The 23,268-nt window shown below is 44.1% G+C and overlaps 1 protein-coding gene across 3 annotated transcripts; it reads right to left on the minus strand.

The window, feature by feature from the left end:
- Positions 1–2,072: 2,072 nt before the first annotated feature.
- LOC119460829 (serine/threonine-protein kinase Pak) lies at positions 2,073–21,908 on the minus strand. Of its 3 annotated transcripts, none has more exons than XM_049672689.1 (9): positions 21,778–21,908; positions 20,688–20,983; positions 20,126–20,277; positions 19,408–19,584; positions 17,706–17,769; positions 15,889–16,215; positions 14,566–14,731; positions 7,922–8,098; positions 2,073–4,028 (listed from the first exon to the last, which is right to left on the minus strand). In XM_049672689.1, exons 2-9 carry the CDS (start codon positions 20,867–20,869, stop codon positions 3,903–3,905), a joined length of 1,371 nt encoding a protein of 456 aa, XP_049528646.1. In that variant the 5' UTR covers positions 20,870–20,983; positions 21,778–21,908; the 3' UTR covers positions 2,073–3,902. The 3 variants fall into 3 exon arrangements, with proteins under 3 accessions (XP_049528646.1, XP_037577854.1, XP_049528645.1); XM_037721926.2 differs by lacking the exon at positions 21,778–21,908 and adding an exon at positions 21,208–21,367; XM_049672688.1 differs by lacking the exon at positions 21,778–21,908 and having other exon boundaries at positions 20,688–21,368.
- Positions 21,909–23,268: the final 1,360 nt, after the last annotated feature.

The following is a 23,268-nucleotide window of genomic DNA, read 5'->3' on the forward strand; positions in this document are numbered from 1 at the left end:
GCCCTGAACCACTTTTTATCAAAGTGGAGAAATACATTTGACGCGAAAATAGGCTATTTCAAAATCACTTTGACGCAAAAAGTACTTCAATGCGTTCAGCAGAAGCAGAGTTATTGGCAATCAAACACGGCCTCCAGTTGTGCTCCCCTTCCTCCAACGCCTTGCACTGTGAACGCTACGGCGGAGTGGGGCGGGGCCACAACACCCCGTCTCGGAAACGTCACCATGGCGCACAGTTCAAATTTCATTTTGTACTTCCGATTTTAGTGCCTACGAAGTGCTAAACGTAAGCCAAACGCGGTTGTCCTCAGCGAGATGCAGTGTGCTTAGCCACTGGACTCGTGGCGGTACCTCACGGCGGCCGCGGTGTAACCGATCACAGCGACCAATAGCAGCCGTCTATTCTAGTGTGCTTTATTTACGAAATAAAGCAGACAGAAAAGAGCGAGGATCATGGAGTCTTTTGAAACGAGAGCGTTTGAGAGAAAGGCGACTTCGCGTTTCGCTTGCAAGCTCCATGGACCGCGTACGACAGCAGAACTTGGCTGAGATGTTCACAACAGCGTATGCTATCCGCGGACTATGTAATTTCACTAAGCCTGAGGGGTGGTTAAGGGCCCTTTTATCTAGCCTTTACTTCACTAGTTATCTTTGAAAAAAAAAAGTTTCCAGAATGTCAATTTCTATTAAGTGCTTGGTTGAATTGGCACATTAAGTAAATGCCCGAAATACACTCGGCATATTATATTTATTTGCAGAACACCCATAAAAATTTGTGTAATTCTAAAGTTGGCTTCACTACACCTGCTTGAACTTGGATTTTTTGGACCCAAATAAGTAAAGCAAAAGTTAACGTCCTGAACACAACTTCTGTGTCCTTTGAGTTGTGACGTAGCCTACTGTCACGTGCGTGCAGTGCATCGTATACTAGCCAACTACTAGCCTAGTGAACCAACTAGCCCACTGGCGAATTTTTCTTATGTATATTTAATGTCTGCACTTAGTGTCAAACTTTCTATTATAGTACGATTACATATGATTTTTTTAATTACACAAATTTAATTATGCAGGTTGGAATCTATATGAAGCCAAGCTTTAATGAAGAAGTAACTATATAACTAACAGGAATGCATACAACTGTGTTTACTTTCATACAATGCAATGTATAGTTTCATGCAATGTTTATACTTATCCACTGCAAAGGTCACAACTTTAATCACATGCAATTTTTATGTTTATGCACTACACCGCTCAAAAGCCATTAAAAACGCAGACACCAATTCACGTATATCCAGAGTGCGAGACGTCTATGCAGCGATGTGACGAGAATTAAGGCGATATATGATGCTCGCCGAAGAATGGAGATGACAGGTGTATGCACAGAGAAGACACCTAAGGATTCTGTGTGTCTTGTGTTACATACTCAATCTGGAGGATTGTACAGGAATGGACACACTCAGTGGCACGTAAGAAATATCTAAAAAAAATTTAAGTAAATCATGGAATCCCTAGAATATAATGTGTTATTCTATTAACAGATCAGTGTGCTTTATGAGTTGCCATTAGATATGTTTAGATTTTACATCGGCATTTTTTAATGCAGAACAGAGATGTGCTTACTGGCACTACTATGTCAGTCAGCATACAGGGGTTATATAGAAGCTTATTTACTGGTACTTGCATCCAGTGGACATGTCTTCCCATATATCCACACATACCTATATATACCGACCAACCCAGCAGCAGACAGCAGACATGCCAAACCTGGGACAGCAGGCAAAGAAATTACTTAAGAACTGCAATCAAGAGAACACCTGCCTATGTTACCGACATGTGCAAGAGTATGAACGCCAAAATTCTATAACATAAACTAAAGGCAGACTGTCTCCTTCTAATGACACCAGCATTCTATTGGCAAGGCAACTTAAGCCCAAGATGGTACTGAAGTGGCAGTGCCCATTACTCTTACTTACATACGAACTTACTAAATTTCAACATGCACTCCTCTTTCTTGGTTTCTCCGCTCCGTAATAAATGTTCGGTACAAGCTAACAACAAAGTCAGGCTGAGACTAGGATAAAAGAAAAATTTATTTTTTTACAAGGTATCAAAAATACACAATCGGATGTTACAGCAAATATTTCTCTTATCAAAATACTTATAATTGCATAGATACAGCAAAGAAGATTACGCAAGTGCTCACTGCACGCCAGCGAGTTTGACTAGAGTGTGACCTTTTTCTTTCAAAGATGGCCTCCAAGAAACAACAGTTGAAGATCAACAGATAGAAATTGAAAAATATATATATATATATAAAAGAAACTGCTCCACTGTGCGATATGTCACCATCAAGTTAGACGAATTCAACACGGCAAATTCCTTTTCAGATGATCAAACATAAGCTAAAACACTATACTGAATACTTGCAGTAAGTCTTCAATGAGCTAACGGGCATTAAAAGTGGCAAAATAAAATTCCAGACACCCACCTGACATTACTTATGGCAAGACAAGGTAAGCTGACCAAGCTGACGAGTGCTCCTTAACACGGGCAGACAGAATGCACTGCGCACCATGTTGTACGCACGCTGCATACAACTGCTTTTTCATTCTAGTCCAAATGTGCACAAACAGGTGTAAACATACAACATACAGTTCATTACGACAAACATTATTGCTATTATCGTTCAGGAGTGACAGTGCTCTCACATAGACGTAGCATAACTAGCAGAATGAGCAAATAAAATAGCGTGCAAGAAACGCTTCAATGTGTCTGGTTGATATATGCGAGCCTGAGAAATGATTGACAACTGCTGCATGCTCTGAAAAGAATACACGCCGAATGTTAATAACAGCACACAGCTGACACTCAGCTGCTGGAATGATCACAGTAACCCTGTAAAGCTTGGCAGAATTGGAGGCACCATGATGAAGTGTAAAGACAAAACTTGCACAGCGAGGTTATAGCAGAGGTTCGTCCTCTACTCTCAAGCACTGCTACTGAGGAAGAGTGATGGCTAGAGAAAGAGTTACACATTGTTGGTCATTAGGCACATGAAAAATCTGAACACACACTGCAGCAGATGCCGCTGCAGCTGGAAGGAATGCAATCAATGGCAGCAGACGATCCCAAACTTGGCATTTCTCTTACAAATAAAAAAAAAACCATACTTTGTGCGAACATCAAGCACTACCAAATAAGGAATTCTGCTCATCCTTGATTAAAAACAACAGAAGAGACACACAGAAGTTTCAAAACTTCCTCACCGAAACAGCACACCTTCAACACACCATGAAACCCTGATAAAAGATGGGCTTTAACATCAATCCTCGTACAGAGAATGTCACCAGGATTGGCAAACACTTCAAGAATGCATCAACCGCCACACACTCCTCAGTGCTGTCAAACTCAAAACAATAGCTCCGCTCACATTAAGTAGCGCAACTTTAATCAACATTAACAAAAGAAGTGAAACAAACCGATTGCAATAAAAAAAAAAAGATTGAAATGTTCACTATATTGTTACCAAGCCTCTTTCAATGAGCAAATGTTCGGCTTGGCAGTGGTTAACACTGCAGTAACAACCGTGAAATCTTAGTTGAATGAGGATCAAAAAAGGCACGTGAAAAGAAGGAAGTCCCGCACATTTGAGTTGAGAAGCACAGGCCTCTCTTGGAAATCTCGCATGTCTCATTGGAAGTCGAAATCACGGATGAATACGCACTAAACACACCACGCTCTTACGATACATAGCTAAAAGACAGGTTGGTGCTTCGCAATTAAAGAATGGACTGGGATCATGATATCCCTGGGATTGTGGTTGCCATGTTAACCGGTCTGGAGGTGTTGGTGTTTTCAATGCAATGACTATAAGTCCAATGGCAAAACTGTCCTGTTTAGAATCAAGCCTTGTTGAGCACTTTCTTGGCAGCTCGTATCAAAGGCACAATGGTTGAGAGTGAGGCTGCCTTCTGCAAGAATGGGTGTTCCAGCAACTCCTGCGCTGTGGCACGCTTCTCAACATCCACCTTCAAGAAAAAAAAATACAGGTGTCATTAACACAAAAACACGAAACACAATGAAACGGCCGAAGAGACAGCTATAGCACTGGCAATAGCACAAATTGACGCCTATTATATAATCAGCGATTCATAAACGGCAGTACGCAACTTTGCAAATGGCAGAATCTACCCCTAAGGCACTGCGTATTCTCAGAACAGGCAAACCAATCCAAGCCAACAGATGCGTCCACATTCTATGGGTTCCAGCCCACACCGCCGGCCCTACAAGAGAGGACAACCCTAACGAGGCCCAGTACAAAATGCAGCTCGAGGACTCGCTTTCCGAGCTATGACAGATGTTGATCCCTCGTCAGAGTCCCCCAACGTGTGGGAGTGGGAGGACAGAATGACTAGATTCAATGATATAATAACATTATAAACTGCAGAGGTGCGTTTAACCACCACCTCACCCAAAACTCAATATGTCGCAGTCTGTCCAATGTTGTCTGTCCAATGTACAAAAGAAATGCTGAAATAAATTGACTTGAAATAAATTGACTTGACATTTACAAACCAAGTCATATAAGAGTCCAGCACTACTACATGTTATATACCCAGCAATATACACGACCAATAACTGAAACGATTGTGATGCACGAGCTACCTTAGAACACATATGGGAATGCCAGGGATTAATACACAGTAATGAGAACGCAGCCTCCACCAACAGCCTCTGCGCGCATTGCCATGCCGCGGTGCTCAGCTCAGCCCTGGACGAGCAATTCTGGGCAATCCAGCAGGCCGAGAAAGCCGTTAGGATGCAAGACCTCCTGGCTGACACCTAGGCTGGAGCCCAGTCCACAAACACGCCGGATATGAAATAATGTTTTTCTGTCCGTCTGTCATTAATGCACCAGAATCAGCATGATAATAAGACTTCTCAGCTGTTGAATAGTTTATCATGGAATAAGAAATAACATTACATTTAGAGACCATCCGCAACCAGAGTTCTCTCAACAGAAATAGCAGTTAGTACTGATGCTGTTATTAACCCTTTAGCCGCCAACCCCGAGCTGTACTCGTCACACGAGTTTGTACCAATATCGCCAACGACGAGTCACACTCGTCCGACCCGATTTTCCGCTCCTTCCGCCGCCCAAGACGTATCCCGGTCGTCCAATTTTTTAGCCTCCAATTTTATAGCCAACCAGTGCTGATAGTACTGATCGAAAAGCAATTGAATGTCAATTGCTTGATGAAATGACCTGTATGACAGATGACATCGAATGCCTTGTATTGGTGTGCCAAAAACTTATCTTAGCAGTAGTTTATCGCCCACCAGGTGGAAATAGATGGACAGATGCGATGTCTCCGAGACACAGACTGCGTGCATAATCCCGCAAAGTGATTATGATGATAGTGCTGACCGAAAAGCAATTGAATGTCAATTGCTTGATGAAATGACCTGTATGACAGATGACATCGAATGCCTTGTTTTGGTGTGCCAAAAACTTATCTTAGCAGTAGTTTATCGCCCACCAGGTGGAAATATGGATAACTTCTTTCTCTCAATGGAATCTTTGTTTAATTATGTAAACCAAAAATAGCATATGCTTCTTCTAGGCGGTGAATTTCAATATAAACATGTTACAGTCTGCAATTATGACACACAACTTTAAAACACTTCTACACTCACATGGATTTACTAATGTTATTTACGACGCCACACGCACCACAGCAACGACAAATACCTTGATTGACCTTTTTATAACCAACCAGCCAATAGACAGTTATATAACGAGTTACTTCTTCCCACATCAGTGATCACCTTCCGATAATTTTATTCATTAAGCCTCGCAAATGCAGCGTTAATTATTGCTCATCCATTAGAACAGTACAGAAAATTTATCAACACAGTTTAGACAACTTCTGCAAAAGATTATTTTTGATATTGGGATGCCATAACTCGAGCGAAGACATCAGATGAGGCATATAACATTTTTATTCGTAAGTTTGCAGAAGCTTATGCCGAATCATATACCCTGAAAGAGATAAAGAACACGTGTAATTCGCATAAGCTGTGGATGACTAGAGAGTGCATAAAGATGATAAGAAAAAAAAATAAACTCTTCCAAAGGTTTTTAAATTCGCGCAGCTCAGATGATTGGGCTATATTTAAACAGCATCGGAATAAAACTAACGCCTACCTGCGAAAAAGAAAAAGCGCATATTGTTGCGGTGCTTTTCAGCAGTATGAAAACACCAAGCCCGATGTTACGTGGAAAAAGATAAACGAATTGCTGGGTCGCTCATATTCCACAGAAACTATTAAAGAATTTATGCTAAACAATGCACCCATCAAGGTTTCAGATTTAAGTGAGTCATTTAATGACTTTTTTTACGAGTTTAGTGGTCAGTACACATCACCCAGAGGCAGCAAACGAAATAAATAAAAACGATAGCAGCATATATCTCAGTCCTACAGATGATAATGAAATCTTCGGTATATTTAATTCCTTTAAAAATAGTACAGCTTGCGACATAGATGGAATACAGATAAGACAAGTTAAATATGTAATAGACATTATTTTACCACATCTTTGCAATACTATAACTTAGCACTCAGTACAGGTGTCTTTCCTAAGAAAATGCAGATATCAAAAGTGGTTCTGATATTTAAAGCAGGTGACAAAAAATAACTTTTCTAATTATTGACCAATTTCCATATTACCCATTTTTTATAAAAGCCTAGAAAAAATAATTTTGACAGGATTAACGAAGTGCTCTGATAAATTCAATATACCTAGTGACGCCCAGTTTGGCTTTCGCAGTAGCCGTTCCACAGAAATTGCAAGACTTTATTCTCAGAGCATTCGAGGAAAAGCAATCAGTCATAGGCATTTACATAGACTTCTCGAAGGCGTTCGATCGACTGAATCATCGAACACTACTAATCAAATTACAGTTGTGTGGTGTTTGTGGTTTACCATTAGATCTCATAGCATCATACCTCCGGAATCGCATGTCACATGTAGAAATCAATGGCTACACATCTTCATATAAACCCGCAAATACGGGGGTTCCCCAAGGGATACTCCCTTACTGTTTCTCTTTATAAATCACATCACAAATATTAATAAAACACCTAAATATGTCTTATATGCAGATGATATGACACTATTATTCCATTCACAGAATTTACATAATACAACTAGTGATATAAACAATATTATCAAAAGTCTTAGCACGTGGTGCTAAGACTTTTGTGCGCTCCCTCTGCCAGTTGGCGCGCTATTTCAAAAGTTCAGTTTCTTTTTGAACACACCTCCTATACCTAAAAGGTCTCTCTCCGACATTAGCATGCAACAAATGTATGCTTTTAGTAGATATTGGATATAGTGACGGTATTTTCGTGTCGGATGGAACTTCGTTATAACAAGGAGACAACAGTGTGCAGTAATCGTGAGCTACATCTCCGCAACTTTTGAAGGCAAAGCTGCTGCTGATAGTCTCATCACCAGTCTGCATGTGTTGAGCAGAAGAGTAAATAACATGAAAGGAACTCCGTATGCAACCACAGGGCAGGGGCCATGGATAGTAGGGCGAGGCAGGCCAGCCTGTCCACTGTCTCACTATGGTCTCGCCTTAACTCGGAGACGCACAGCCAACCAAAATTTCTCAAATCCTATGGTTAGTGCCATGCCATTTGCATCTTCATGTAAGAGCGCAAACTACATTTTGCTTAATAAGTGCTGATAGGACAAGAAACCATTTCGCACATGGTTTACGCAAACTATATCAGGTACAAGTAGACAGATCTGCCCGAATTCCTTTATGTGCACTGAAAATGTGGTAAAATGGATTTCGCTAAGCACTACAGCTCTGAAAAAGTTAAACAGCAGAGATCACTCAAGATTTACCTCAAGGCACCGGTCCAGGAAGTCTAGGAGCTGTGGGGATCGCCGTTCACGGTCCCGGATGTGCGGCTTACCATGGGTTGCAATGAGGTAGAGGGCTCGCAGGGGAGTCTCATTCAGGTAGGGAGGCTCACCATCCATCATTTCTATCAGCATAATGCCCAGTGACCAGACGTCAACCTGCAGCAGGCAGCGCATGCAACAACCTTTGCAATGAAATGCAGAAAGAGAACTCCTTATTAAAAGCCGGAAGATTTGCCAGTGTAGAAATATTCACCTACATGCTACTCTGCAAGGGAGGGGGAGAGGGGAAACGAAGGCCCTAGAAGGAAGATAGAAGGAAATGAAAAAATAAAATAACACAACTTGATAGCTTGATTTCGTTTTTGAGTCCTACTCAGAGTTGCCAGATGCTGCCGAGCAAACAAGCTAATAATCATCCCAAAAGAAGCCCCCCAAAGGAAGCGGAAGTTGAGCAAATTTTCTCATTCAAAAAAAAGAAGGTAAACAAAGAAGTCACACTTTCGCCCGAAAGACGAAGCATTGATTGCGAAAGCAAATTAGTAGAGAGCTAGACAAAGCAAGGATAGTAGTTTAATGGGCCGTACAAAGTTGTAAACATTCGCTTACTAACGAAATAGACAAGCACGGTGTCACGCGCGCACAGGTAAACATGAACACATCTCGCTCGATGACCGCGAAAACTCACTGTGAAAATACTGGAGTGAGGTAGCGTGGCAGCAGCAGCGAACGAATTGACCTCTGTGCTGTCTTTCTCTTCAATGCAAGTTATAAGCGGCAAAAACACAGCGCACAGTGGACTCTGTCGCCGTCGCAGATGGCTTTCAAGATAGGGCCAAGGCAAGCATATCGCTGAAGTGTATCGTCGCAGAATACGTCCTGCGTCGGTCCACTAAAACACTTTCGCATTGCTTTGCTGGCGAAAACACTCTCCTCCTGTATGCGCCAGTCCCGCACTCAAGTTTCGGGTGCTCCAAATGTCCGTGATCCGGCCCGATTTGCATCCATCTCCACACACATGATCACTTTCCTTTTGAATGTGGCATCATGATGAACTCGGCACTTCATACTGATAGAGCAAATGCAGAAAACTAATGGACATAGACTAATGCCTATGCACACATACTACAGCACGTGGAGAAAGCTACGGCAGCTAGACTCGAAGCGCATACGAGGTGGCTGTCTTGAAATGCCGATGGCGATACGGTAACTAGATTTAGGGTCGTACTCAATTCTAATGCGCACACAATTTTTAGACCCATTCTATCAGGAAAAAAGTTCGTGTTAGATTCGAGTACGTACAGTAATCCACAGCGATTTTAATGCACATAACATCAATTTAATACACAGTTTACTTGTCCTGGAGGCTTGTCTTCACACGAAGCATGGTACAAATTCACAAAACACAAGCAAATACACTTGCAAACAATGACTTGACAGACCATAGCTGCGCCATTTGCAAAATAGCTAACCAGATGCACGGTGTATGAAGGAAAGAAAGTGCTTCGACAGCACGCCACCACAATTGGAAGATGTCGAATAAATGTTCAGTGCCATTAGGGAGCAGTGCCTGTATTGGTGGCCTGCCGTGTTGTTGGTTTCGTTGGGGTCCCCAGCAAGAACGGTGGAGCGACAGGCCACCAACACATGTGCTGCCACTTGTGGCAGGGTTTGATGGAATCAAACATTTGTTAGGCACGCCGCCCACGCTCATCGAAGCACCTGTCCTTGCACCATGATCGTGTCTGCCCCTATCCCCTCCATTCTCCCGTAATCCTGTGATCTGATTGGCTTGCGACAAGCTATGCTTTTTTTTCAGGCGACGAAAATCGGTCTCGGACCGATCGGCCCGACGATAGGTTTTTTCTGTCGCACGACATGACACGACATACATTTTCCGGTCACCGATGTTGTCGCCGACCGGAAATATTTAGGTGCGGACGGGGCATAAGTGCATAAGTGGCGGTTAATCACATGCCTCCCTGATGCATGCATTTTCATGATCAGAGTCAGGCTGGTCATCGTTAATGGGTACATCTCAAATTATTTTGGCATCAGTAAGGCGGCCAGCAATGTCGACATGACTGTTTATGTGAATGTAATTGTTTGGCGGAGCTTTAGAAGGCAAGAGGTTCTCTCAAAAGCACCTGTCCACTTCCTCACCATGTTCTACAACAGCAACATCTAAGGCAGCAGCGCCACGGACAAAATCACTGTGTCTAAAGCAGTTCGTAATTACTGCAGGCTACATACTGCTCAACTCCAAGGGTTCTCAAAGTAGTTTCTGCAGAACCCAGGTGTTCCGCAAATGAGATCTTAGGGTTCCGCGAGCAGTCAGAACGAATCGGACCCCCATCCCATTTTTTTCCTATTCACCTGCTTCTACAATTTATCGATATAAAGTCAAAATTTTGTATTGCATTTTAGATTTAATGATGACATCGCACGCTAAATCGGCACTTTAGTAGTCTGCAAGCAGCGAGAAACCCTCACAGCAGCAGTGCACAAGACTCATCATTGTGCAATTTGCAGGCCCGCAGTGACTGTGCTGAGCCAGTTCGTGGTCAACATGGCCACTGTGGGCCCACAAAATGCAGAATGATGAGTCTCGTGTGCTGCTGCTGTGTGTGGGCAATTTGTGCTTGCGAGCGCAGTTTGTAACATGTAAGCTGAAGGCCACTTGTCTGCCTGGTAGACCTTGTCGGCACGGTGCAGTTTCGATATGGACTGCCAGCACGCTACGTCGGTTCCATAATAAAAAGGCATGACAAAGGTTTCAATGCGCCCTCTGGAAAATCTCTGTAGTCATCCATGCCTTTCAACTGGTGCAATAGTCCATGGCCAGCTGCTTTATGTTTCTGAAACACATCAGCTTTTCTGCTTTTACCAATTATGCCGAGTGGTAGCCACTACGTGTGAGTCATGTTGGTAGCCAGAAAAACAGTTATCCTTTCTTTACTACGCTTACTGCTAATGCAAGGATCCTCCTTAACTGCAATAGTTTTATCCAGCAGGAATTTATAGAAAAGTGCTGTCTCATCTGTGCTGAAAATACCACAGGGCTCGAAAGCAACTAGGTGCATGATAAGTACAGTCCTCCAGTATCGCACAATGCCTTCATCGACAGCACCTTTCTCGCTGCACACGTTTTGGACCATTTTATTGATTCAATTGATCCAGCCTTCCGATGTGCTTAGCCTTCGATCTTTATCTTCAGTGTGTACTTCTCTACTTGCGCAAAGATAAGATAAATAAAGCTACAAAAGCACACGTAAAAGGCATCGACAGAAACAGCGGATGCACGGGGCCATCTGCATCTACCCATGCCGATAGACGGTAGCAACAAAATGACTAAAAAAAAGTTTCCCATAGTGTGATGACCATAGGCGACATGCATGCTGCCTGATGACCATAGGCGACATACATGCAGTTAAACCTGGATATAGCGAAATTGACCAATTCCCGAAAAACTTCATCATAAAGAGGATTTCGTTATATGCAGGTTTGGCACGAAAATTCTTTTAAAAAACGCTTATGGTGCATCCAGACGAAGGACCGAATCCGGATTTTTACCGGATGCGGACGACTATGCCACGCACCGTCCGGCTGCAAGCGCATCCACACGGCGGACGAAGCCCTAGCAGATGACAGCGCCACCGAGCCGGATTACTCTCGACCGCAGCCTCGGTGCTGGCTAGCAGCACACTGGTTTGAGAGTTTCTTCCTACAAAATGGAGGCCAGCAAAAAGCGACGTTTGGCCGCGATGGCTGTTGTTCTGTCAGAGATTGACGAGGACTTTGATTTGTTTCCACGAAAACGGCATTGTTGGCGGAAAGACTGGATAGGAAGGAAAGAATTGGGGGTCCAAAACGTGCTCTACGAAGAGCTCCTGAAGACTGACCTCGACGAATACCGGAGGCTGCTTCGTGTAGGCAGAGAGCAGTTTCTGCAACTGCTGTCGCGCGTGGGGCTCCGCATACGAAGGCAGGATACCGTTATGCACCGTTCTATATCGGCGGAAACCACGGTGTAAGAAATTTACTCTTACACCGTGCTGCTGGTCACACTGCGGTACTTTGCTTCAGGTAAGTGTCAGACGTTTCCAAGTTAATACGGAGAGCGCCGTGGTAAATGTATATCGGTTGAAAACTGAGCTTGGTGCTGATCGAAGGCTCTACACAAGTGTCTTCAAGCGAGCTCGTGTGGTAGCGTACAAGCTCAAGCGCGCCCGAAATATCCAATGCAGAACCAGAGGGTTCACGTGGAAGGGGTATCACGAGTGCACACAAGTTTTGTATGGCCGTGATGTCGCCACCGACTTTCTGCATTAACATGCATGAGATAATATTGATCTGTTTACACTTAACTGCACCACATAGGGTGATTGGTTGTCGCTGATACTGTATTCATTTACTGCTCTGAAACAACCAGATATCAGATGTATTTGTACACGTCCTACATTTTTGTCCTCTGCTATCGAGCAGTTGACTGAGATTTTTTTTTTTTTTCTTGCATTGCAGGAGAGAGTCACTATTCCCTGACTGTGACGGTGTCCGCATAATCTGCACGGCTGAGGTCCCACAAAGTGGGAAACTCTTTCACGATGTGGATGAAATAAAAGGCGGCGTCATCGCACAAATTCATTGTTCATAGAAGTGAACGAAACCAGGAGATATGAAGCACTGAAACCAGGCGCCAGCAAACAAAGTACTGATGCTAACTGCAATGCGGCTGTCCTCGAGCAGGAGAGAAGTGTAGGTTGCCAGACACTGCGTGTTTATAAGTTAAAGCTCCGGCTTTCCCCCGCCAGAATCCGGATGTGAAAAACGGCTTGGCATTATCCGTCCGTGCGGCTCACGGAAGAGGCGCGGACGAGGCAAATCGCTGATGTGAGGTCACGTGACGCGCCGTCCGGCCCTGCAAATCCGGATTCGGTCTTTCGTCTGGATGCACCATTACCGTATTTACTCGATTCTAACGCGCCCTCGATTGTAACACACACCCGTTTTCCGTTTTCGTCGAAGCACTCATCCTTGGAATGTCACACCAGGTACTGGATGCGTGGACGCGTGTCGTTTCGCACAAGCGCGAGGCGTCGGAAACGAAGAGTGAGCGACACGATGGCGTCGTAGCGTCGTATAGCGTCACCTAGTGAAGTGAAGCGCAGAGACTTGCACAGTAACCAAAGAGTGGCGCTGCCAGCGCGTTGAAAAAAAAAAAAAAACATTTTTTTCCTTCAGCAACATCAACTGGAAAAGGAGAGTGCCGGCTTGGCAGGCTAGGCCAGCTGCAGCAAGCGGTGGGATCAGGTTTGAATGGAGGGAGGGGGAAAGGTCACACCTGCGGCAGCAAGATTGTCGGGTCGAGGGATGCAGGCCCGCCTTGCGCACGCTCGCACGCACGCACACGTGCGCTCACTTTCGCCTCGCAGTCGCCGTGAATTCAAGCGCGCCTAGCGCGACACCGCCGCTTCGCATTCGGTCGCGGCGGAGAAGGTGCTTCCGTTAGCTGCTCGCGGAAAAATGAAAAAATTTGTGGCAAAATCTCTAGGTTGTCGGCGGGGAAAATTCGTTATTTCGAGGGGGTCTCTTGCTGCCACTTCGTTACGTAGAGGTCTCAAATACATGTGCTTCTATGGAGCAACGCCGGGGAATAGAAAAACTTCGTTATATCCACGAATTCGTTATATGGAGGTTCGTTATAAGCAGGTTTAACTGTATTTGCGGTTGGACACCAGCACCATTTGTGCCATTGGCTCCGAGAATAAGTAGCATGACAGCGACACCCAATCTTGGAGGCTTTGCATGCCTTTGAGCCCTGTAGACTGTCTGAATGAACTAGGACATAGCAAAATACATTTGAATTAATGAGAGTTTAATGCGATAGGTGAATGCATATGTTTGACGGGACCAGGCAGTGTGTCCGAGTTATCTTAATTAAGAAGAGACAAATTAACGAGGCTTTACTGGTATGGGTCAAACAGGAGCAAAAGTTTTCAAAATTAGCCAGAACTTCAATTGAGAATCTTACAAGCTGTTTCGAAACAAAAGCTACAGCACGCACGCCTCAGATGCTCATGAGGAAATAAAGATATACATTTTACGAGAGCTGGAGCTTGAGGGATGAGGCAAGATTCTGAAGCGTTTTAAACAGAGCATGCAATCACTGTACTGCCTTCTTTGAAGAATTCCTCACAGACAAGGCATGCTACAGCAGTCACAACAGAATCTTTCGCCACAGCAAGTATGTGGCCACGCCTTGGCTAGAAGCACTGCTTAAAAGCGTAGCACGGGACAGGTTAAGAGCAATGAGAAGACAGACAAGGTGAAGCATGACCTCACAACTTATTTTATTTCCTTAACAGCATGCGCCTTATATACAGAGTTTAAAAAACAATTTCAAAAGACCTTTTCGAGCTCAGAACGTAGGGGACATGCCGTTACAAAAATAAATTGCGAGTTGCCACTTCACCTTGTCTGTCTCGTTTCTCTATAACCTATCCCTTGTTATGCCTTTAAGCAGTGCATCTAGCCATGATGTTTGAACAACTAGATTCCGTCGCAGCATTACTATGCAGCCACAGCACAGCTGTGGAGCAGCGATGCAGTGGGTGTCATGTGCTCACCTTTGGCCCATACTGCTTTCGCGTGACCACTTCCGGTGCCATCCAGTAAGGTGTGCCCACCATGGTGTGCCGCTTCTCGTCAGGACGGATTTGGGCACAAAAACCAAAGTCGGTCACCTTCACCGCACCATCCATGCCAAGCAGCACGTTGTCAGACTTGATATCCCTGTAAGGGAAAGCAGATGGGCCTTTCTTTTAAGAGCCATTTGGGTGACTCCGAAAAAAAATTTTTGCAGTTCAATCATCATCGGTCAGCAATCCAACCAAGGACCATTACATGACCAGGAGCAAGCTGAAAGGCCAACTGATCATCGAAAAACAAACCCTAAATTGAGAGCAGGGCCATTGATCTATCAAACCAGTACTGCTGAAACTGAAACTTGATGTTCCTGCATCATAATGGTTCTGCGCAATGCATTGCAATGGCTTTTTAAAGAGGCTGAATGTGTTTTAACTATAGATGAGAGCACAGGCCTTAAATTTCCAGAACCTCACAGCTAAATTTGCATGCACACTGGAAAGAGTGTAGCTGTAAGCCAGAAAACATTGTTGCTGTCCTGTAAAAAAAATAGAGGACTCATAAGGCATAGGATCACCATGGCTTTTCATACCAGGCGGAGAGGTAAGCACTGAATCCATAATGCTTCAATAACTTTCAGACAAAGAACACATATCTATGTTCCACATGCTACTGAATGGCATAAATCATTATCCGGTTTTGTTTTCTTTTCTAGGTTTTTTTCTTTAGTTTTTTTCCTAGGTTTTAATTTTTACACTGGTGGTTGCATGTCACTTTTGCTGTTTTGCAAGTAAGACATTTTATCAGTTTTCAAGTAAACTCAATTTGAAGTTTGCACTCCTTTGTTCCCCTTCTTTAAGTCTCGTCTTTCATGTAATTCACAGCAATGAATTTGCACCAACACACTCAGCTGCCTACTTTATACATTCCTGTGGTAATGCATCCACACAAGCTACTTTATGCTCATCAAGGTAATCTGGGATGAAGTGCAAGACAGTAACCAGTAATGACTCGAAATTTATTTCGAGTCATTCCATCAAATTGCCATTCCATCAAATAAATTCTGTCTGCAACTGAAATGGCGTGAATTGAAAAGTGAAGGCTCAGCCTGATGACAACCCTTAAAATCAAGGACCTGTGTTCTTCGAGATAGTTCTTGACTAAGAAACGCTGGCTGCACTAAGAGAAGCAAGACCATACTTAAAACGCTAGAACCATGCTCAATCTTCACTTGCTTTTTACATCCTGCCAATACGCCACCCATCACTCTCATTCCTGCTCAGTATAACAACCAGCTGTCTCACCTGTGGATGATGCCCTGAGAATGCAGAAATGCAATGGCCCGTGTTGCCTCAAGGCAGACAGCAGCCATCTGCTCTTCACGCATGACTGTCTCTGACACGACGTCTGTCAGAGCCCCGCCTTCGAGGTACTCCATAATCACCCACAGGTCTCCATCGACCAGGTAGGCATCCAGAAAGTTGACCAGGTTGGGGTGCCTGTTCTGCCGCATCACCTCAATCTCAGTCAGGATTAACTCTTTCTTGGGCTGTTGGGCCAGTTCCATTGTCTTCACAGCCACTTTGCGCTGCGTCCGGCGGTCTGTTGCTGTGTATACTGTGCCTGATGCCCTGAAATTAAAGTAGATGAAATGGCCAATATCAGCTAACTTCTTTCATGCAGGAACTCTAAACTGCTTTAAATGTACATGACGATCTAATAATAAAGGAACACCAAGTTAGTATGCAGTCCATACAATACAGCTGAGTAATGTAATAACAGCCTGCAGATTCTTCTTTGTGAACGGATGTCTGGAGGTTATCCAGATCGACTTTAACAAATGCTGCATATCCAACGCACTCGACAGCACCGAAGACGACATTGTTTAGGGGTGCCGAGGATACCTGCAAAGCATCTGACGAGGATGACTTCTCCAGTTCTAACAAAGCTGCAGCTTGCAGCATCGACTAGCGAGATTTAGTAGCTGAGCTTACGGTAAATAAGTTGTGCCATGTTCAAAGTTTTCATTTTTCTAAAGAGATGCATGGGTCAACCTATATTCGAATTATTATTTCTCGGCAAGTTCAATATATGGGGTTCTTTATATTCATGTTCGACATATTTTCGAGCAAATACAGTAATTACCACTCACTACATATCGCAACGGAAAATGTGTAACCGTTTACTGAACTTACTGGAACTGAACTTACTACTGGCCCCAGAGCACAATTCTGGGCTATGGCTAGGCTAACAAAACCAGGTGCAGCAGTCTAGGCTGACAGGTCACAGGAGTGTAAATAGCACAGGTATCACTCAACAGTGGTTAGACTGGAGCCAATGTTTCGACAGGAAAACTTGTTTTTGTCTGACAAAGCCAAGTGCCGTTGTCAAAACATTAGCCTCAGAGACATCTCATTCGACTAGTGTTGATCATTCCAAATCTCCATCTATCTGTGAGCCCCTGTCTTGTTTAAAAGGTACGGCTGGCCATATAAATACTTGCCAACATGCGAACTTTAAAATTTGTAGTAAGATCCCGCAAACATGACACCGAGGGGAGGGGAGGAGGCAGAGGATAGCCGGCATTTTTTTAAAGGTTGCCCTGAGCCTCTTTTTCAGAGATACGTGCGCACTCTGTTAAAGATGATTAACCCTAAGATGCAGAAACAGCAACAAGCTTAGCACAGAAAATATTGAGAAGCGACACACAGATTTTTAGATCACAGCGATATTTTTCAGCAAATCTAGTGTTCCCCATTTTCACCTGCTTCAGAAACTTGTCCCTCTAGCATCCTCTCGCCACAAGAAAGACTTCCAATGGTAGTGTGGAGACCAATGAGCATAGTTCACAAACGAAATTTAATCTTTCGTATACTTGACGCAACCATCGTAAAATGAGCCCAAATTTGTAAACGTTATGGAAAGTTTAGGAGGGTTGGCAGGTATGCATGCAGCCCTCAATGCAGTTTCTCAACCATGCCAGCCTTAAGGATAGCAGCTATTCATTGGAACGGGCATGGCAACCACCAGGTTGACATTCTCCGTATTACATTACTTCACAGCAATTGTCAACAGTGCGCAACCATAAGCAGCCTAAACAGAAAGCATGAGTTGCACTCACCCTGAGCCCACTTTATTCATTAGTGAATACCGTTCTCTTGGGTTTTCTGGATTCACTATGTTTTCTGAAATCACAAAAGCAGGCACACTGCGTCATCAGATGTACTCCGACTGTTTCAAATGCTGGATGAATGATTTTCACACAGCCCCCCTTCAGCTGCTCACTAAAACTTTCCAAATACAAACTTACTTGTAGGCCATTTCTTGTTTTTAGAAACATTAAAAACTAACAAAAGCAGAAAATATTTTTAAATGTTGAAATTTTCACCGAGTTCAAATGCATCCACAAAAGTGAAACCCTACCTAATTTGGAAAAATACCCATGTATGAGAATAAATTTAACTATTTGTTTTCACTATACTTGGAAAACATTGGGTCATTAAAGAGATCTTCCTGATGAAAATCATCACTGTCAAGAATTGACAAAAAATGAGATAGCTGCACATAATGACCGTCACCAATAACTGCCTGCCTGTCTGCTTGCAAAGTGCCTCTTTCCCCCTAATCTTCACATACATTAACCAATATCGTAGAGCAGGCTTGATTAGTCTCAAAGATTTGTGTAGCATACTTTAAATGTTACTATTTTTTCTAGCACTCGTGATTTTGAGGCATTATGTTGGAATGCACAATTGTATGCACAGCCCTTAAAGAGGGCCTGAACCACCCCTCGGGCTTGGTAAAATAACAAAGTCCGCGGGTCGCACACTCTGCTGTGAACATCTCAGCAAAGTTTTGCTGTTGTACGCGGTGCATGGAGCTCGCAAGCGGAGCGAAGTCACCTGTCTCTCAAACGCTCTCGTTTCAACAGAGGCCATGATCCTCACTCTCTTCTGTATGCTTTATTACGTAATAAAGCACATTCCAATACGCGGCTGCTATTGGTCGCTGCGATCGGTTACACCGCGAGGTGCCGTCACGAGTCCACTGGCAAAGCGCACTGCGGCTCGCTAAGGACAAGTGCGTTTGGCTTACGTTTAGCGCGTCGTAAGCACCAAAATCAAAAGTCGTGGCGTCTAAAGCCCCTCCATCATCGAAGACTTGTATGGAGGGGCTTTAGTGGTGTCTGCGTTAAATGAAATTTGAACTGCGCGCCACAGTGATGTTTCGAAGGCGGAGCGCTGTGGCCCCGCCCCACTCCGCCGTAGCCTTTGCAGTGCACAGCATGGAAGAAGGAAGGGGGGAGCACAGCAGAAGCAGTGTTTGATTGGCAATGACTCCGCTTCTGCTGAACGCATTGAAGTACTTTTTACTGGCAAAGTATTTCTGAAATAGCCTATTTTCACTTCAAATGCCTTTATCCACTTCGATAAAAAGTAGTTCAGGGCCCCTTTAAAGGGTTATAGCATTGGCATACATGGCATTTAATACACTGGCTTGCTCCGTTATTGCAATGCTGAGGCTGCTGCATGCAAGTACAGCCAAAAGAAAGGCACGCAGCACTCTTGATTATTTTCTTTATAGCATCATCATTGTACCTAGCTCTATGGCTACACAATGTCAGCAAATTTTCTCTGTCATTGAAGATGGTGCCAAGTCTGGCATTTTGAGACCAAGTTTAGGATCAGATTTGAATCTCTCATGTTTCCCAATCTAAAAATTAGCTATGTGCCATCCTTTTACATGCAAGAAGCATGTGTCGGTACACCTTCAATGACTGTTACAACTTCCATCAGGTTTGGAAAGCAGAGGAGGTCCCTTACGCAGCTGCAACATGACCTCTTCTTCGGAAATTCTGGGTGCTTCGTCTCGTTTATTTCGCATTACTGGAGATGCGAGTGGAGCGAGTGCAGGTTTCTGGTCCCCATCTATGTGCAGAGTTTTTGGTGGTACGTCTTTTTCTTCAGGTGGTTCGTCCAGGCCTTCATCATCGCTCATTTCTGCAATATCACATCATCGTAAGTCCCAGAGACACCTTAATAATGGTATAACTTCTAATATTGTTTCATTGGGTCATGTGGCTAGCGCTAATGGTAAGAAGTAATCCACGTGACAATATACAGTCAACATCCACTACTTAAACAAGAACTACTTCAACCAAGTGTTTATTTTACCATATGCCATCTTAATGGCATCACTGCATCTTAAGTACTCCTTGTAATTAAATCATCAGATAATTCAAGACAACTTCAACATATACAGCTGGAATATAATTAATCAATGTTGACTGCATTTCCATATGCAAAGCTGAACTTGCTGTCTCTCAGCTTTTAATGCTAATTCCTAATTCAATCACTGCGAAATACTATTTTTCTGTACGTGTGAGCACAGAACGAGTTTCATTAATCTTGTCCAACGCCAGTATTAGAACAAAATCAGATAATAAACCGACATAAGCTACACACAACTATACAAAAATCAGCAGCTAATAGCGGTTTTCATTTATGGTGTGGACAGGGCACCAACATTCGTCTTTCATACCTGGAAGAGTGTCCGCAATTTCTTTTGATTCTTGTTCCACAGTTTCCTTTGTTGCCAGAAACTTGGCCACACCATTCTTGTTTTTTATGGAATGTTGATAATACTTGAGGGCTTGTAGAACAGCAGTTGGGTGTTTGCTCTGTTCCTTGGCGCTGTTTTGGGATAAAAGCCATAACATGCTTTGTACTGCAGCACTTCGCTTGATCACTCCCTAAGTGTGATGTGCACGTCTTTGCTGTACTTTCGGGTTTTACAACTTTTCTTGGCGACGTTTGCAGCTGTAACACTAAATCAAATGTTCAGCATGGTACTAACGGGTGCAAGCGCCCCGGCATCTCACATGAAATTGGTTTCGTATCAAAGTCTGGTTTAACCCCTACATGTACAATTATCTTGGCAGCACGAAAACGCCTTTTAGCTGTTGCGTTTTCCTGTTTGCGGGACGAACAATATGAATAGTTGCACTTCAACACGACGCTAAGCAACGGACGCGGAAGGTGTAAGTATAAGTTGCATTACTAGTAAGACATGCTTTGAACACGAAAGCGTTACCAGTACTCACGATATGTTGGCATGTTGCAGGAGCTTTAGCCATGGTTCGGGTAGTCCTTCGACGTCTCCCGTTGCCGGGTTGTAGCCGACGTGAACAACGTGAGCTACTTGAAACGGCTGGCCAATTTCTTCGATGACTCCAGAGTCGACACTCCTTTTATTCTCCTTTCGCTTCAGCCTGAACCAGCTCATGGTAGCTCTCGGAATGCGGCGGCGCTCACAACACAGCACAAACGGCCTTTTCAATTTGCGGGTATTGTTGCAAGAACAGAATCGTTCTATTTAGGCCCACCTAACAAGGCCAACCTGCAAAGGAAGGGCGAAGGCTTTTTTCAGTATTTACACGAAACATCGAGAAACCTAGCAGACCATCCGAGATGACATTTCACAGCCTATTGTGCCAATCCACAGCGACCCAGCCCTAGTTGTCACTGCTTAAACAGGAAGTCGACTATGTTCCTTTCATTTGCGCGACTACGCTATTCCCGTGATAAGCGTCGGCGCGTGCATACAACGTGAGGTCAACTTACTTAACAGGTGGCCACTTTAACAAATTTAGTCCGCATTTGTTGTGATACACGCACACACCCAGCGCTAACCGAAAACTTTGATGTCGACTCAGCCTTCGGCTTACTGGCCACGCTGACGTATGCGCCGTTTACATGCGCTGTTTCTTTGTATATTTTATTATGTTGTTTGTAAACGACAAGGCATCCGCAATTACACTCGCTCGTACGGTGATGTAACAACTCAGGTATTTCTTCAGCACTGCAACAGATTCATCTCGGTGAATCACCAAAATCGCTCTGGCATTTTTTGCCGCGTATGCTGTTCTCTTCACACGCCCACATGCCCAAAAAGCCATCGCGATTAATTTTTATTTTTCAGGGACCGCAAAATAAGTTAATGCAAGGCAAAGGGGCAAACAACTCAGCCTAACCTAAAGTTGTAATTATATTTCAGAATATCGTCGTAGTTGCGACATCGAAGTTTCGGCCAAACCAACCATGGTAGCGCTAACGACAGCAAGAGCAAAAAAAAGCGGTGATTTCAAAATACGAAGCCCACTCAACTTCAGAGCTCCTAATGTGTATACTCACTGCATATTGCCATATCTCATCCAAGGATAAAGCCACGCTGTTTTAAGATCCGCTACTTTATAAACTCAGCTTTCAAGTGGCCTTATTCGGCTTCGCTCAGCGAGCGGCTGCAAAAGCAAGGTTTCACTACGTCGAGACAAGAGGGCAGAGCAGGCTTGTTAACGTTACGTCCGTCCTGAAATGCGCTCCTGCTCGCAACAATTAGTTCGACGCGCAAAGAAGCAGTCGGCTGAGGCTTGACTGACTGTTTCCGGCCCGCAAGCACGCTTGACTGCGGACGCACGCTCCCCCGACAGCTTTGCGCTGCTCGTGAATAACGGAGGCGAGGTACACATGCTCGCTCGAGAGCTAGAACTCGCGCGCGCGCGACCTTTTTTAAACCCAACACAGATGTGCCAGATGTGAGCCTCCAACCTGCATGCAGAAGGTCAGGGAGAAAGTCCCTCCGGCCGGCCTTCAGCTGCCTTTATCGACACTTACGTAGCAGCTATACTTTTCGCATCCGTTGTAAACCATGCGAGTTCACTAAACGACGCGCGCAGCACAAAACTATTTAAGCGTACGCTCGGAACAAGTCGGATAGGGATAGGAGTGCGTGTGTTGGTAGGGGGAGGGGGGCGGCCAATCGCCTTCACCAGGCCCTATAACCAGTTGCTTTATTTGACAGAATTGCCATAATTTTTAAATAATAGAGCTGGATTGCCTGAAGCGGCGGACACGCACAAGCGATCGTTATGCATAATTTAATAATTAAAACTTTTCACTAACCAAGTATTTAACTACAGTAAACTCTCAGTAGTACGAACGTCGGTTTAACTAATATACTTCAGAATAACGAACTTTTAGAAAATCCCCGCGGGTTTCCTGTGCATTCTATGCAAAAATGTTTCAGTTCAACGAATTTATGAATAGCGAATATTTCAGTTGAACGAACAACATCCAGCTGGTGACAGAGGTCTGTCACCAGCTGCTGAACTATCAGATCTCGAAATTGTTTCCAGTGTTCGACCCGAGGAAGAATGCGACGAGGAAGACGCAATGGCAGAGGCAGATTCAAATCCTGCAACTCTAGCCGAGGCTGTAGGAAGTGGCGTACCAACTATTTCGCAAGTGTGTGTGTGTGTGTGTGTGTGTGTGGTGTGTGTGTGTGTGTGTGTGTGTGTGTGTGTGTGTGTGTGTGTGTGTGTGTGTGTGTGTGTGTGTGTGTGTGTGTGTGTGTGTGTGTGTGTGTGTGTGTGTGTGTGTGTGTGTGTGTGTAGGGTACGTGGGGGGGGGGGGGGGGAGGGGTGATTTCATCATATGTGAAATCATTCACATATGGAGAACCATGGGGGCCCGGCACATTTTTTGTTTATTTGCATTAATTTCTTGCAACTATATAAGATCTCAAGATGATGAAGGAAGAAAAGGCAATGAGTGCCTCACGGAGCTCCCGGATGCCGCCCAGTAGCAGCAGTACAGGGCACATAAATAATACACATTTGCTAGAAA

The sequence above is a fragment of the Dermacentor silvarum genome, chromosome 8 (genome assembly GCF_013339745.2).
Source record: "Dermacentor silvarum isolate Dsil-2018 chromosome 8, BIME_Dsil_1.4, whole genome shotgun sequence".
Lineage (NCBI taxonomy): Eukaryota > Metazoa > Arthropoda > Arachnida > Ixodida > Ixodidae > Dermacentor > Dermacentor silvarum.

Bases quoted from the DNA above. Each gene is read 5' to 3' on its own strand.
- LOC119460829 (XM_049672689.1), bottom strand. From the start codon at position 20,869: ATGAGCTGGTTCAGGCTGAAGCGAAAGGAGAATAAAAGGAGTGTCGAC. The intron at 17,770-19,407 runs GTAAGGGACCTC...TTGTGATTTCAG, and splicing joins AGAGGTCATGTTGCAGCTGC to AAAACATAGTGAATCCAGAA. The intron at 4,029-7,921 runs GTAAATCTTGAG...TTTTTCTTGAAG, and splicing joins TCCTGGACCGGTGCCTTGAG to GTGGATGTTGAGAAGCGTGC.